The 15,806-nt window shown below is 55.4% G+C and overlaps 2 protein-coding genes across 6 annotated transcripts in view; both read right to left on the reverse strand.

The window, feature by feature from the left end:
• KCNIP2 (potassium voltage-gated channel interacting protein 2) overlaps window positions 1-4,019 on the reverse strand; it is a 43,900-nt gene extending 39,881 nt beyond the window's left edge. The window contains exon 1 of one of the 2 annotated variants that reach the window (XM_041461482.1): window positions 3,859-4,019. In XM_041461482.1, coding sequence (XP_041317416.1) covers window positions 3,859-3,931 — 73 coding nt within the window. In that variant the 5' untranslated portion in view covers window positions 3,932-4,019. The remainder of the gene's footprint in view (window positions 1-3,858) is intronic. The other variant, XM_041461486.1, reaches the window with a different exon arrangement.
• A 7,864-nt stretch (window positions 4,020-11,883) lies between these two features.
• Window positions 11,884-15,806, reverse strand: part of ARMH3 (armadillo like helical domain containing 3) — a 125,213-nt gene continuing 121,290 nt past the window's right edge. For all 4 annotated transcript variants that reach the window (XM_041460983.1, XM_041460981.1, XM_041460985.1 and 1 more), the window contains exon 26: window positions 11,884-14,238. In XM_041460983.1, coding sequence (XP_041316917.1) covers window positions 14,146-14,238 — 93 coding nt within the window. In that variant the 3' untranslated portion in view covers window positions 11,884-14,145. The remainder of the gene's footprint in view (window positions 14,239-15,806) is intronic.

Raw genomic sequence — 15,806 nt, forward strand, 5'->3', positions numbered from 1 at the left:
CTTGCTCCCATACCCAATGATCCTGTCACTCCATCTTCCAGCTGCAGATCCCAGTGCTTCCCCCTACACACACTATTATTTGGGACAGGCTACCACTGACACCTCCTCCACACTCTGGGAAATAAATTATCCCCCATGCAGATGGAAGTCCTACGCCATGGCAGGCTGGTGGACATGTTCCCCCTACCTGGCTGATCACAGGCTGTGAGCAGACACCATGAAGCTGCCGGGTTTGCTGGCAGCAGAACAAGCCCCTGGCACAGCCCTAGATCTGCACATCACCTGGGACCCTCCTGCAGCACTGGCAGGACACAGCTCCCCAGCTTTATCCCGTGGCAGGGACTGGAATCCTGTTCCCACTGTCCTCCCACCGACCTGGCTGGCCTGTTCTCCCTCTGATGTGTCTGTGGGGGACAGCTTGGCCCCACCTCTCCTTCCTTACTGCCATGGGGGGAAATACCTCTGAAACACCCTCCCCCGAGGTAGGGAGGAGAGCTCAGCCAGACGCTGTGCTGCTGCTACGCTGCCGCCTAAGGCTTTCATCTCACGGGGTGGGCTGCTAGAAGTGCTAGGAGTTGGGGAGTCCCCATCCATCAGCTGTGCCTTTGGAGACAGGAGGATCCCAAAGCTCTGCAGATGATCTCTACAGCAATTGCTCAACCCTGCAAACGCTGCGGCTGCCTTTGGGGTGGAGCAAGCGGATGCTCGAGTCCCCAGATCATGACAACTGGAGGAAAAAAGCAGGGGTGAAAAAGCAAGGGTGAAAAGTGAGCCTCCTAATCCTTTTTTGGGGACCCAACAGCCCTGGGGATAAATCCCTCATTTTTCCAAAAGGCAGTGAGGGGCTTTGCCCCACCCCAGCCAGCCTGGATATTGACCCTGTGCTGGCACATGCTGTCCCACTCACGGGATACAGCGTGGCTGGGAGGGGTTTGTCCAATGGGGTAAGACAAATTCCAGGCCACCCACCCTTGCTCCAGATCTGGAGCCTGGACCCATGACGCCCACACATCCCTGTGGAGCATCAGGCGGGAGGGAAACCCTTCTCCAAGCTCACTCACCTCTCACACTGCCAGCATTCAGGGTCAGGGATGTGGTACCTGCACTTCTCGGGACAAAGTGGCTCTGGATTCCCATTTCTTCTGCATGGAGAGCCATGGCCAGAGCAGTCCTGAGACACTGGCTCTGGGCGCTGCTTGCACACTAATTGCTCATGCCATTAGAGGCAGGAGGAATAATGTAATTTATAGATGGCTTTTATTTCTCGCTAGCGTCATCTAAATATCCCAGAAATGGACCAGTTTAATTTCCTGGTGGTGTAACCTAAACATTTCTCTCCTTAGCACCCAGGTGGGTGCCCAGCCTCAGGCTCAGCAGCCAGGCAGGCATGGCTGCTTCCTGCCCTTGCCCCATGCCACCCCACCAGGGTCAGCACAGGACCACCAGGGTCCATCCCAGCTCGCCCCAGCACAGCCTGTCTGTGTTTCCCCAGCCTGTCTGTGTTTCCCCGGCACAGGGAGCGCTGCTGCTCTCCCCACTGCTCACACACGGGCAGCTCTCATTCACTCGGGCCTCTCACACACACATCCACGTGCCCACGCAGCCAGGGCAGCTGGGCATCTCTGGAGATGCTGCAGGGAGTGGGGACTGTCACTGCACCCTAATTTTCAACAGCTTTTTTTAATTTAAAAATGAGTGGACATCATGGAGTGTATCTACCCTGACCACGGATGGGGGTCCTGCTTCCTGTTTAGCCCCTCTCTTTCTGGAAGTGGGTGTGCTAACCCTCCTCTGGGCATGCACAGGTGGGAATTGCATTGCTCTCACCCATGATTTCAGGCAGTGATGGGAGGCAGCAGAACTCACTGCTGTCCCTGTACACACCAGCAATCACTGGAGCTGCTGTGGGGCTGTTGCCTCACCTCACACCAGATCATCTATTGGCTAACAGCTCTTGCATGGCAGATGTCCTCTAAACTCTGACACATCCTGATGGATGGGGGCCTCCCAAGCTGCAGGAACACCCCAAACTGCTCATGCTTGACCCCAAGCAGAGCTGAGCTACCAAACAGCAGGTGCCAGTGGCAACCCTCCCTTCTGCAGATAGAGCCCACACAGGCACTGCCAGCTTCACCCCAGGGCGTTGCTACAGCCCTGTGGAGGCTCCAGCTCCTCACCACATCTCCAGGATATCAGGAGAGCCAAGACCAGATTAGAAGGCATGGGGTCAAGCTAGTAAACCCTCCCTAGAGTTAAGGTTGCATCCCCTCTCCTGCCTGCATCACTTCCACACTTTCTGGGAGAAAACCAGCTTTCCCTCCATGGGGGCGTCAGCTTCAGTGCATTCAGCCAGCGCAGGGGAAATCAGTGCCACTGGGACCGGCTCCCTCTCCTCCGTGGTGCTACTGCAGGCTCTGCCCTGGCAGGTCACTGACTTGACAGAGATGGGAAATGAGTGACATGCCCTACAGGGCCTGTTTCCCACTCTGGGAAGTGTGGCAGATATTTCCATCCTTATTCCCCAAAGACTTCCCCAAAGGCCCATCCCTGTGGGCAGGGACTCGCATGGTGGTACAGCTCCACTCCATCCATGTTCTTGCTGCACAGCTGGCTCAGAGGTAAGCCCAAGCATAAAAGGTCTGTCTTGGAGAGACTGGAATTTATTTTTAACTTTGATTTGATTTAAATCCATATGGACATTTTAAAGTTACCGGAGAAACCAAAAGTTGTGTGTGGGTTCCAAGTTCCTACACAGCTCAAAAATATCTTCCCTGCAGCACGTTTGGGCAGACAGTAAGCAGTGTTTCCCATGTGTGGGGCTGTTCAGGAAAGAAGAGCAGAGGTCCTGCTCTGCTGCCACCACCTATTTGAAATTCTAGAGCAAATCCTGAAATCCACCCCAGACTTCGGCAGGAAAAGCATCACCAGGACTCAGAGAAGCCGCCTGTGCCCACACAACAGTGCCTGCGGCACAAGGACAACACCGAACCCCACTGGCCAAGGACAGGTTCAGCTTCATCGTGGGTCCCAGGAGGCAGGTGGGAACTGCTGCCCTTTCACAGGTGCAATCCTGTCCTGAAAGAGGACAGGATTTAGCCTGATCTGTGGAGAGCACGTGGGGAAGGAGGGGTGGTGTCTGCTCCAGCCCAGCTGCTTCCCTATCGGACAGTGGAAGATGAGGTGTGACGGATGGACAGATGTTGTGGGATGTGGGATGCTCGACAATTCCCTCATCGGGCAGAGGATGAAGTGGGATACAATAAGGTCACAAATGGGTCGTCTTAATCCTCTCTGTCCCACAGCTATCACATCCAGGGGCAGGACATCTCAAGGGGTGCTCTAAGGGACACCGGGTGAGGGGTGAGGACACCAGGCACCGTGGTGCTGCTGGGGTTTTCTGAGCGGAGTGAGCCTTTCTTCCCTGGGGAACCTGCTGCCGGGATGCTGCTGTGCCACCCCAGGGTGCAGCGGGGGCCCAAGGCACGGCAGAGAGAGCCCAGCTCCAGACCCTGGTGTCCCATGGGGCTCGGACATAACAGGGAGGGAGTGTGAACCTAGGGGCGGCCAAAAGCGATCCAAGCATTCCACCCCCCGCCCTGGGCCTTTTCCTTGCTTCGGGACAGCCTCTGCGCGCTGGGACCAGCCCTATCGCCCCCGGAGCACCCTCCCCCGGGGGTCGGGACTGTTCCCCTGCTCCAGCGCGGGGGTCGCGGCCGTTCCCCCTCTCCCCGAGCAAGGCGTGCGGCGAAGCGGAGCGGGCAGGGAGCGGGGCTCAGCGGGGCTGGAAGCGGGGTGCCCGGGACCGCCCCGCGCCGTGCTCCGAGCGGCTGCTGCACCTTCCCCGGCGGCGGCACTCACCCGTCAGCTGGTCGTAGGAGCCGTCCAGGTCGCGGGAGTCGGACAGGCTCTCCTTCCTGCCCTTGCTCCGCATCTTCCCGCCCTGCCGAGCGGCGGGGGGAACGGCGACGGGGCGCACGGGCTGCGCCGGCGGGCACGGGCTGCCCGCGGCCGCCGCCGCCGCCGCCGGGGCTGGGCACGGCCGCCCCCTCCCTCTCGTCCTTCCCCGCCTCTTCCCGGGAACCGCCAGCCCGGCCCCGCCGCCGCGGGGAAACTGAGGCACGGGCGGGGGGCGGAGAGCGGGGACGCTCCCGGGAAGAGGCAGGGAGAGAGCTGCTCCGGACTGCACCGAGGTGCGGTGTCCGGCGGGTCGGGAGAGCCCCGGGCATCAGACACCGCGCAGGGACGGAGAAGGGGACAGAGATGGAGAAGGCGTGGGGCAGGAGGGTGCAGAGCCCCACAGCCCAGTGCGGGGGAGCGATGGTCCCCCGAGCCCTGCGTGTCAGTGCCCATGCCGGGCTGTGCCGTGGGACCCCCAGGAAGGGAAGCCCCAGCCCTGCCCGGTCCCGCGGGGCTGTCTCACCTCCGCCTGGGGGGAGAAACTGGGTGAGAGATCGGCCCGAGGCGGAGGGGACGGGCAGGGGTCAAGAGATGCAGGAGAGGTGTGTGGAGGGCGGCCAGGTCCCTCTGCCTGCAGCCAAGCACAGAACCGGATCCCACTGCCGTCCCCATCCCGAGCATGGCTTTCCATGCAGGGTTCTTTAGCAGGATTTTACCCCATCTCCTGCAGCCCCAGGGAGAGGGTGAAGCAGCTGCATATTTGGGAAGGCTTCCACAGGCGCGGTGCTGCCGAGAGAGGAGCTCACAGCCCACCGGTACATCTGGCACTGGGAACTTGATGTCCCGCTGCTGCCCCTGGTTATTTGTTGCCATCTGTGCACGAAGCCATCCCCGGGGGATGCCGACTGTGCTGGAGAGTCCCCTCCATGGACAAAGCCAGGGGCTTTTGTCATGCCACTGCCTGAGTACTGACTGTTTGCACCATGACAGGGGTCCTGGGCGCACCTCAGGGCCCATCCAGCTTCCTAGTGCTCCTCCCTTCATTCTCTCACCCATGCAGAGAGACAGAGGAGAGCAGGGGCTGCGGGAGGAGGCAAAGCATCCCTCCCGATCCCTGTGGCAGCCCGGCACACAGGAGCCGCAGGGCAGGAGGGAATCCAGCTCAGGCAGGAGGGAGGGCCGTGCTCACGAGGCAGCATGTTGTCAGCGTGCTTTGGTGTCAAGCCATGAAAGAAGCCGCCTTAGCGAGGCAGTGATGCTTAGCAACTGCCTGGATCTAAAAATAAGAGCCATTTAGCAAGGAAAACGCAGTGGAGAAATGCTTGGAGAACTAAACACATTCCCCCAGCCCTCCCTGTGGCCCGGCCGAGGCACGGAGCCTGCATGCACTGGCTGCCTGGAGGGGAACTCCCGGGACAGCTCTGGCAGCGCCCCCTCCGCTTAGCCTGACAAGCAAAGCTGGAGCCTGGCCAGCCCACAGATCCCCTGCCCTTCTGGGCTTGTCCATCCTGCTGCTCCCTGGCCTCCTCAATCTCCCTCCTCCAACCTCTCCACCACGTGCTTGCCCACTTTTTCTTGGCTTCCCTTGGGGACCAGCAGTGTTCCAGGGAAGTAGATTGGGAGCACTGTGTGATCCATGCCCAAGCTCACCCATCAACTTCACCTTCCTCGGGGTCCATCCTGCTATCCATGTGGCAATTCCAGCAGAGCTGCACAAGGAAGTTTTCACCTTCTGCCATCCCTGGTCCACTGGGAGGCAAACATGGCTATTTTTATCCTAGCTAAGTGCTCCTGTTCTAGCAGGCAAGCAAGAGATGCTTTGCCAGGCTGGGGAGAGGGGGGAAGCTGGGTGGTTTGGTGGGTACTGCAGGGGAGGATGGGACAGCCCCAGGCCCAGGCTAACATATCCCACCCCCCAACAGTGTAGAAAAAGGGGGACACAACTCACTTGATCACTGGTTACAGCTCCTTTCCGTAGCAGACATGAGGGCTGGGCATTCTGCCAGGATTCACAGCCTCTGAGCCCTTCTCTGCTTGGGAAAAATACAACATCCTCCCCTAAATGTTCCTCTGGGCACTGGGAGGTGGGGGTCTGCAGGTTGCCAAGGTAGGAGAAGCAGGAACTGCTCTGATCTCTGCCCTTTCTCCAGACCAGACAGGTGCCCTGCTGTGGGTGCACGGGGTGCAGAGATGCCTCAGTGAGTATGTCTGGACAGGGACAGGCACAGCAGCAAAGTCACCCCAGAATGCTGAGCATCCCTCGCAACACATCTCAATCTCACCGGGACGTGCTGCAGATGCAAAAAGAGCGGGCCAGGCTGAGGAAAATCACCTAAGCAGTGTCAGAGGCTTTAATCAAAGCGTGCCTTGTGCAGCCTGGCTGCTGCTGGCCACATCCACCACAAAAGCAATCAGCAGGTTCAGGATGGCAGGAGCCGGCCGCAGGCAGGGCTGGTGGTCTGCACTGCAGAAGACGTCACTGGATTAACTATTTCCAGAGGATAGAAAGAGCTCTGTCGGCTCCTGAGAATCCAGATCCCAGTTACACGGGGTACCTGGGAGGCAGGGCTGTGCTCTGGGTGGCCAACACATGGCACAGGCTCCACAGGCACAGCTAACCATGAATCCCATGCACCAAAGCCCAGGGCCAGGGAGGTGTGCAGGGCAGGCAGCAGGTAGGTGGATCGAGCCTGCTGGGACAGGCAGGGATCTGGTGGATGCACTCAGGTCCCCAAATTTATCCCTGCAACAGCAGCAGAGAGCCATGAGAAAAACAGGGCCGTGTAAACCAGCCCCAGGGCTTGGCACAGCCAGCAGAGGGGTGGGATGAGTAGGAAACAGAGGGAGACAGGCTGGGGGTCCAAATAGTGCTGCCCCATGAGGTGCCCCCCAGGCCACGTGAGGCAGGGGGTGCCTGGGACCACTCAGACACCCTCATCATGATGGAAATCACCTGGGCACAAGGCATGGTCCCCAAGTGGCCTATCTGTCACCCTGTCAGAGACAGCAGAGCTTTGATGGGGCACATCTGCACAGGATTACTGCTGCTCCCAGGCAGTGACGCTGCAGCCAGGAATGACTCTTAGGGTGAGAAGGGCTGGAAAGTATGAGCAGGGTCGTGCTGTCCAGGAGCCTTGTTTGTCCCCAGCTCATCATGTGGCCACTGCAGCCTTGTCATAACTGGGGAAGAGCACAAGTTTGGAAATTCACCAGATTAAGAGTCTGGCTGGAGACAGAACTGTGCTAGGCTGCCACCAGCCTCATCCACACCCAGGCTGGGCCGAGCTGAGCTCACCCACAGCCGTCCCTGCTCCTCCTTCAGGACACTCACCCTGCGATACTGGACTGATCCCTTTGGCTCATCTTTGCCTCCTGCTCCCTGCTGGGACACCCCAGCTCTGGGGCCACAAGTCCCTACACTCCCCTGCTGAAAACCCTAGGCTCCACACAAAACCCAAGACAGTCCCAAACCACAGAAGACAACCCTGGAGAGGAGTCAGGAGTGCTTAGGTTTGCACCTCAGGGGTAGGGGAATGCAGGGAGATCTCCCCCAGGCCCTCTGCTCTCTGCAAGCAGCCCTGGGGTGGGTGTGATTAAGCGACAGGGAGAGGGAAAGACATAATTTAACATTTCATTAGGTAACTACAAGGCATTGATCTGCCCTACCATCCTGCACACTCTCTAATTACAAATCTCCATTCTTATTAGTTCTATCGAAAAAGCAGAGAGCGGGACTCAGGAGTCTGATCCTATCTTTAGGAAATTTCAAACAGAGATGTAATTGTCGAGTGCTCGAAATCATTGTGCTTTATCCACTGTTAACAGTATTTTAAAGCCATGATCATCAATAGCAGTCCTCGGGATGAGCTCCCAGCAGATGCCATTAATCCTATTTTGGCTGTGGTCACCTGGTGTCTCTGGGCTCAGATATACACTTGGTGACAAGGGACAGCTCTTCTTCCACAGCAGAGAGGACTCCCAGGCAGCTCCCGGGCTGGGACAAGGGGTGCAGCACCCAGGGACTGGTTCCAGAGGCAGAGGGCAAACAAGAGGAGCTCCTTAAAGCAGCTTCACTCTTTGCAAACATGCCAGCAGATGGAGATGAGCAGCTCTGCACCAGGGGCTATTCCCCTGCCAGGACCCAGCCAGGCTCCCAGTCTGGCACAGGGATGTTCATGGCCATGCAGGTGTCTGGGGAGGGCTCCAGGCAGGGCAAATGGCCCCCCTCAGGAATAAAACACAACATTTACTACATCTGCAGAGGAAATGGATCTGGGTGACACGAGATGAGGGTCTCGGTCTCCACAGAGGGTCTCTGTGATCTTGGAACAGCTGCAGCAGACCAGCAGGTCCCTGGGAGGTGATGCCCCAGGGGGACAGCAGCCAGGACACACACAGGGGAGGGCTGCTCCCATCTCCACTGACCCTCCCTGCAGAGACACAGGGGCAGGTGGGATCCACGGTGAGATTCAGACCTGGGGGGAATTTCAGCTGCTGAAAAATCTTGCAAAGCTGGAGGAGGAACAGATGATGCTGCAAGCTGCTGGGAGAGCTTTGCAAGCAGGAATGCTGCAGGAGGAAGGAAATTCCTCTGTCAAATGCAAACCAGCAGGTGTGAGAAATCTGGGTGTGCAGAGGGAGAAAGGACTTTGCATCACACTCTGTATCCTCGAAAGCCAGTCACCTGCCTCTGCTTATCCCCCCAGCAAGAAGGGATTCCCCAGCACGGCCTCACTGCTGGGTGGGCTGCAGGGCGGCTCTGTGTCCACCCAGAATGCCACTTCTGCACAACAGATACAAAATCTGTGTGAGGAAACCACTCAGTCTGGGAAGTGGAGACTGGAGCATTCCTGGGCTCAGGACATACCCTGAGTCCCACAAGCCCTCCCAGCATTACAAAGCGTCTCATGTTTGTGTGCTCAGTGCCTGTGGGCTCAGGTTTTAATTAAAGAGGAACTAGATACTATTTCCAACCTTCATTTATGCCATGCTGGATGCCACACCAGGGACTCTTTCAGCAGCCCAGGTCTGCTAGAACAGATGTGCATCTCTGTCACGAGCGAGGCCACACTGCGGACACGTGTCCTCCTGCTCTGCCAGGGCAGGGTCCTGTGCCCCAGCTCACCTCCATGGGAAGGGATGTCTCCACTGTGACTGCGGTCTCAGCACTCTGCTCTCAGCTGCCCATCCCCACCCATCCTCTCCTGTCTCGCTGGCTGCCAGTGGTTGCAGCAGAGGGGCTGAAAGCAGGGCATGGGGCTGGGGTGCTGCTGGAGCACCGCTTGCTCCACTTGTAGGCTGGGGGAACAACAGGATTGGAACTCCTGAGCAGCCACAGGTCATTAGAGCATCCCAGCCCCTGTTCACTGTTGGGAGGGCCCTGGCTGAACCCTGGAGCAGGGGTGCTCCAGCTAATTAGTCATTAATTGCTTCAGAAGGGAAACGAGCCAACCCAACCTGTGTGTGCCTGTAGCAGAGTGACCTGTGGGCCCTGGGACACAGCCAGGCTGCACATCACTGAGAAAAGGCTGAGGGTCCATCTGTCACAGCAGAGCTGGAGAAGCAGCCCAGCACAGTGGGTGTCCATCTCCCAGCAGCCTATAGCCCCTTCCTGCCCCCACGGGACTCCTGGGAGCTCCCAGCCTCTGGCAGCAGCTTGGCAAGGCTCTGAGCTGTGCTGCAGTGAGAGGCAAGACCGGCTCATTTAATCTGTTCAATTGGATTCAATTTCCAGCCACATGATTCAATTAGCCCTGGGGGGACAGCACAGAGAGCAGAAGCTGCAGAGCATGGTCCAGCCTGGGCTCCAGCAGCTGCCAAGCTGGGAGAGGGCAGCACAGGACCCTGTGCTTGTTCTGGCCCTCTGGGATGAGCTGAGATGTCAGGGGCTCCAGGGGAGCCCCATTCTGTCCTGGAGAGCAGGGGCTTCTCTGGGAAGAAGCTGCTGGTCCTGAGTGATGTGTGGGCAGCTGGGGAAGCCCCATCCTGAGCATCTCTTTGCAGCCAGTCACAGCCCTGAGGGGTGACAGCCACACTGGGTCAGATCTGAGGTCTGCAGCACCTGCCAGGGTGGCCCAAAGAAGCTTTAAAAAGACAACAGCACTCAGCAATGCTCCTTCGAGGGTGCTGCCTATCACATATATTTGGGACCACCCCTCTGCTTGATCAGTGTCCCCCTGGGCACCACCACACTGTGCTGTATGTGGGGAGAACCAGGGCTCTGACCAGCACGAAGGACTCTCAGCAGCCCTAGGAGCCTCCAGGTCCCACCAGCCTTGCACCAGCTTTTCTCTAGACTGCTGGTCCAGACTTCCATTCATCATTTCTTTTTCTGCCTGCCCTCCCCCTGAAAGCATCAGCAAAGGCATTAATAAGCTGCCACCAGGGGAAAAGCACATCTTATGCTGGCCCCTTTGGATTTCTATGCTTTCCAAAGCTGGGCTTTACCTCTTTCAGGTTACTGCAATGCCTCATCTGCCAAAAAAGCCATCATACTTCTGTCCAGCATGACCCTGCTCATACCAAGAAGCACCAAACAGGAAAACAGAGCCCCACAGAAGATGAGAATAAACACCCAAGAGGCCTCAGTGCTGACCACGAGCTGCTTTCCAGTGCCAAGAGCCAGCTGTAAATCTTACCATTGACTGCTGGGCACGCACTGTCCCAGCACCCACAGTGCCAGCTGTGACCTGGCAGGGGGAACAGCTGCTCCCTCTGCCTGCCCTGCACTGGAATGGGAGCTAGGAAAGAGAGCAGCTCCACGCTGAGAAGGAAGTGTGGGGAAGCAGGTGGAGCACACTGCAGTTGGTCCCTTGTGCAGGTGCTGTCTAGGAAACATCTCTTTCCAGGACTTCTGATGATACCCACCATGCAACAGTGAGCAGGACCCCAGAGCAGGGAGTGTCCAGTTCTTCAAGTGGGAAGAGAAAAGCACCCCACAGCAGACACCAGGACATGCTCACATGGAAGGCAGCTCGATCCCACAGAGGAATGGCCCCCGTGCCATGGGTACAGGACCAGAGCAGGCAATAGCCATGACCAGGAAGAGGATGAGGAGGTTTGCAAAGCAAACACAGCAGGTGGGCAAAGGTGCACCCTGCCCTCTGGCTGCAGTACACGATCAGGGATTTGCTATTACCTGCTCCTAGCAGCTCCAAAGAACAGACAGAACACCATTTGGAGCTGCTGGCCCATACAGGGAAGACTCAGCTCCTGAGGAGCTGCCTCTCTATCGAGTCTGCATGAAAAGTGGGACCTGTCAGAGCTCAGGAAAAAGAGATCAAAAATCAGTGGCACTTACAAAACAACTCTTAGCAACTCCCTCCAAAGTTTAGCTCAAATTCAATTTTCTTCCAGGTCATTATTTTGCAAAATATTTGTCTCCCTGCAGCTGATGCATAATTTAAAGGTAGCAATCTGACTTCTCCCCACACTCCCCAAGCCTCAGAAACAGCTCTTCCAATAACAGACAGTTATGAATTAGATATAACAAAATACACTCACCTGCTCAGATCAGATACGGTAAAGTTGGAGGCTGTCACACACATCCTGAAGCTGAACATTAAGATTTAAATTACTTTCTGCTCAGTTCAAGCTGGCCTCAAAACACAAATAGTAGTAGGGTGTTTAACAAAGCAGGCAAATGTTCAGCAGAATCTGTGAGCAGGAGTTTGCTGACACCAGCAACGAGAGAGCATCACACCATGCACAGGCAGGTCCCTGCATCCCTCGCTCATGGCTTCCCTAGTGCCAGCCACAGGGACACGTTAGAGGAAGAGGAATGCTGACTACTGGATGGTACCTGCATAATGGACCAAGGACAAAGCATCACTGTGCAGAGCCACAGCCTCCCTCTGCACAGGCAGGAAGAGCCCAAGGGCAGGTGACAGCCCTGCTGCAGCCAGTGTGCCACCAAACGGTGACAGGGCCACTCCCACAACCACCCCCCTCTCCCTCCAGTGAAGGACAAACACTGCACACTGGACAGGCGGGGCTCTGCTATTTATTGAGCTCTAGGTTTGTATGTACATCCATTTACAGTGCTTGGTTCAGTGACAGTGTGACAAGAGGACATGTATCACAGTCTTCCCCAGCTCAGACTTGGATGAGGGCTGGGCTCAGGAACTGATCCTACACATGCCTGGGCTTCTATGATCATCCCAGCAAGGGAGCATCCTCAGGGAGACAGGACAGCTGAGCCCAGAGTGAGAAGCTGAAAATTCCAGAGGCTGCCAAGTCAGAAGCAGACTCATCCCAAACTCTCTCACATATGTGTCTAGGCTCAGCCTAAATGGGCTCAGAGAACAGGAGGCATGAGGACAGCTGGCTGACTCAATGCTCCAACAGTCACAATGCTGGGGCTGCACCTCAAGTCCCCTTTAGAAGGAACTCCCCCCTCAGAGGTGAGATCCCCCTCTATTCCCCCAGAAAAGCACCACATACTGCAAACAACTGTTCTCATTTTCCACTGGAGAAGCTGCCTCCTCTACATGCCCTGGCCTGTTCTCAGGCAGTGATTTTATGAAGCCTGCTTGCTCTCCTAAGCACTGCCCCTCTGACACATACACATTCCCATACACTTGTATGGCAGAAAGCAAATAAATGTCTGGCTTAGCTGTTAAAAGCCAGACAATTCCCTGCTGAGGAATAGTATCATCTGCTGAGAGAAGCCAGTGCTCCCAAAGACAACACAGGGATGTCATCAGTGTTGTGCCCAGTGGGTGGCCAAGGACACAGCTTTCAGTTTCCCATGCTCATAGCAGGTAAGATGAAACATTAACACAATTAATGCACATTAGCATGAAAAAAGCCTTGCCTAAAAATGGTAGTAAATGAGCATGACATCCACATTACTCACACTAACCTACAAGGCTAAGAGCAGGACTAGGCACTTTTAAAAAAAAAAACATCTGTTTTCTAGGGGGAGGAAAAAACCCCGTGGATCTGGGATGTAAATAACTTGTCTACTTCAGTCCACCAAGTCAAGCCAGATCCTAGTATCAAAACATCACTACTGGGAACTGAAAATGCATGAGCAGGGAACAGGTGTGGAACGGGTGTCTATGCTGTGTATTCCTGAGCTGGGAGCCTGACACAGCACTCTAAACAGGCTCTGCCAGACCTGGGCACCTCTGAAGCACCGGCTCTGGGAGCAGAGAGGTCTGCCTGTGCCCCACAGCATCATCCCAGAGCTCCTCCTTAGGAAGCCCTCAGCAGACCACCGCTGTAAATCATTTGGTGAAGACAGGAGGGTGAGAAAGTGAAGTCACTGCTTCTCCAGATGCATTTTAACTGTGTGCTACACACAAAGGAAAAACTGGAGACTTCTTCATTTATGAAGGTCACCAGGCACCTGCAAACATGTGCAAGGCAGATGTTCCTGTGAGGAAGAGGAGGATTGTCGCAAAGCAGTCTCTAACTAGCTTTAAGGTGAGTGGGGAGAAGGAGTCAGCCTGTCCTCTGCCCCATGAAAACCAAATATCTAAAAATGTCCCTCTACCTTAGAAACAGCGGATGAGCTGGGCGCTACTGGAAGCAACAGTGACCCCAAGCAGAGCTGGTCTCCAGTAACAAAGTGCTCTGTTTGATCACCCATATTCTTGTATACTGGCTCACACTGGACCCTGCAAGCCAACAGCCTTGGAGGCAAAGTTTCCCCTTTTCCAGTAATCTGATGTCTTGGTTGAAGTGACACCTTTTGACATCAGGAGACAGCAGTGAGCAAGGCCTGCTCCTTGGGGAAGCTGTTTTATAATCCAAAGCCGTTCCCAATGGTATGGCAGTGGATTTGACTTACATGACAGGAGGACACGTTAACCCAGGCTGATGGAAAAGAACAGCCCTCACCTGGGACCAGAGAGCTTTCCCCATGGAGCAGGTGAGCAATCTCTACCCAGAACAGTTTCACACAGCTGGGCTGGTTTTATTATTTCAGTTGTGAGCTCTCCCCAGCTCTGCTACAAAGGTTTCCAGTGCATTTTCCCTGAGGCTGTGGAGGGAATCTCCCATTGCCATGTCACAGGAATGGCTAACCACTCCCGTGGCACCATAAAAAATTGCTTCCTCCTCAACATGCCAATCAGCTCTCCTCAGCCCAAGATCTGTTTAAACACATTCCTTTGGGATCAAACACACAGCAGCAAGGCGTTCCCCTAAAAGAAACACAGTCCCTTCCGCAGGCACCGGCCGCAGACCGCAGTGTCCCTGCCCGCCCGGCCCGCTCCGCCCGCGCTGCGGCAGCGGCCCCGTTCACGAGATCGTCGAGAACTCCTTCAGCAGCAGCTCCTGGCTCAGCGTGTTGAAAGCAAGGTTCTTCCTCACGTTGATGCTGATGGAGCGAACCTGACAGAAACAAAACGGGATGTTTTAGCCACGGGACTCCTCATGAGCCTGGTAGTTTTGACACTGCTGACTCCACGCTCAGCATGAAGCTGTTTTGCATTTACAGCTCCACAGCAATTGCTGTAGCAAGCTCTCACTAAGACTCCAGCCTAGCAAGGAAATGGTGAGGTTCAGCTGTTTCTTGGAAAAACAGGAATGTCTACAGTGACATCCCAGCAAGGAGAGTAAACTCCCAATGAGATGGGGATGGGAGGAGATGCTCTGTGTTTCTTGTTCTGGGGCAAAGAGATGGGGGAAGTCAGCAGTCCTAGGCTGCAGCTTAAAGATGATATTTTATCAATGCCCACCAGAGTGCCAGTGAGCATTTCCCAGATTAATGCAGTGCCATGGCCTCTGTCCTGCTCCAGAACCCACAGAGCCAAAGATACAGACCGAAGGAGAGGACAGAGCCACGCCACTGCACTGTAAACACAAATTATCAGCCAGGCTGGCAGAAACCCCTGGGTTCAGAGCCAGCTGTGTGTATTCCGAGTGCTGTGCACGTGCAGCTGCCTCACTGGCTGCCTCTGAAGAAGAGACACCTTTATCCCTCAATGACACCCAGACTTCTGGTCACCCACAGAGCACAAAGAAGAGCTGGGAAGCCCTGTTGGCAGCAGCTTCCCTTCCCCCCTCGTGCCTGCAGACTCGTTAGCCAAATACGCAGGCCCCAGACTGGGCTCAGTCTCAGCTGCACTTGGCAACGAGAAAACAAAGTCAAACATCATCTGTGTCAGCGACTGTGCAGCAGTGACAGAAAGCAAAACTGACACAAGCTCATCCAAACAACAGGATTACAGATCCCAGAGACTCGGAGCCTGTGATAATAAGGTTGTTGCTGACCTGGTTAGTGTTTTGTACTTTATAAAAGCACTGGAGGAAGAATTATATAGATGCATAATGAGGAATCCAATACCAGGGGCTGGAAGAGCATATATATACACACTGCCAAGGGTCCCACTTGCTACCCTGGTGAGGAAAGCACACTCAAGGAAAGCTACCCAAAAGGCAGAATGTAAGAAAGGGAAGGAAATCAAAACTTGGAAGGTTAACAGGGAAAGCTGTGAAATGAACCCCAGTGAGCCCCACTGCATAAACCCTAACAACCCAAGCATGCCAGCAAAGATGTCTACCCTAAAAGACAAAGTACTTAAGTTTTATGTCATCTGCAGAAACCACAAACTCTCAGGATGCTTGGCTGAGACCCCAAGCATCTTTGTTCCCTTGGAGCACCCCCTCAGCTCTCTACTTTAGTTGTATTTTTACTTACTCCATCCTCAAATAGTTTTAGTTTTTAGTAGCACGGTTGTACCCTGTGTTAAACACCGCTGCAAGTGGTCTCCAGAACACTGGTTGGCATGGGTCTGTCCTGCTGCCAGGAGACAGTAGTCCCACTGACAGGATTTGGTCCCAGTCCTACCAAGTGCTCCAATGCCAGTGATCCAGCCAGTTCTTACAAGAAGGAATGAATACCAGTAATGAGCTGTGGGGAGTTCTCTGCTCTGGAGAATATGATTACCTGAAGAAAA

This window comes from Pyrgilauda ruficollis, unplaced genomic scaffold (genome assembly GCF_017590135.1).
Source record: "Pyrgilauda ruficollis isolate IOZ18807 unplaced genomic scaffold, ASM1759013v1 scaffold15, whole genome shotgun sequence".
Taxonomy (NCBI): Eukaryota; Metazoa; Chordata; class Aves; order Passeriformes; family Passeridae; genus Pyrgilauda; species Pyrgilauda ruficollis.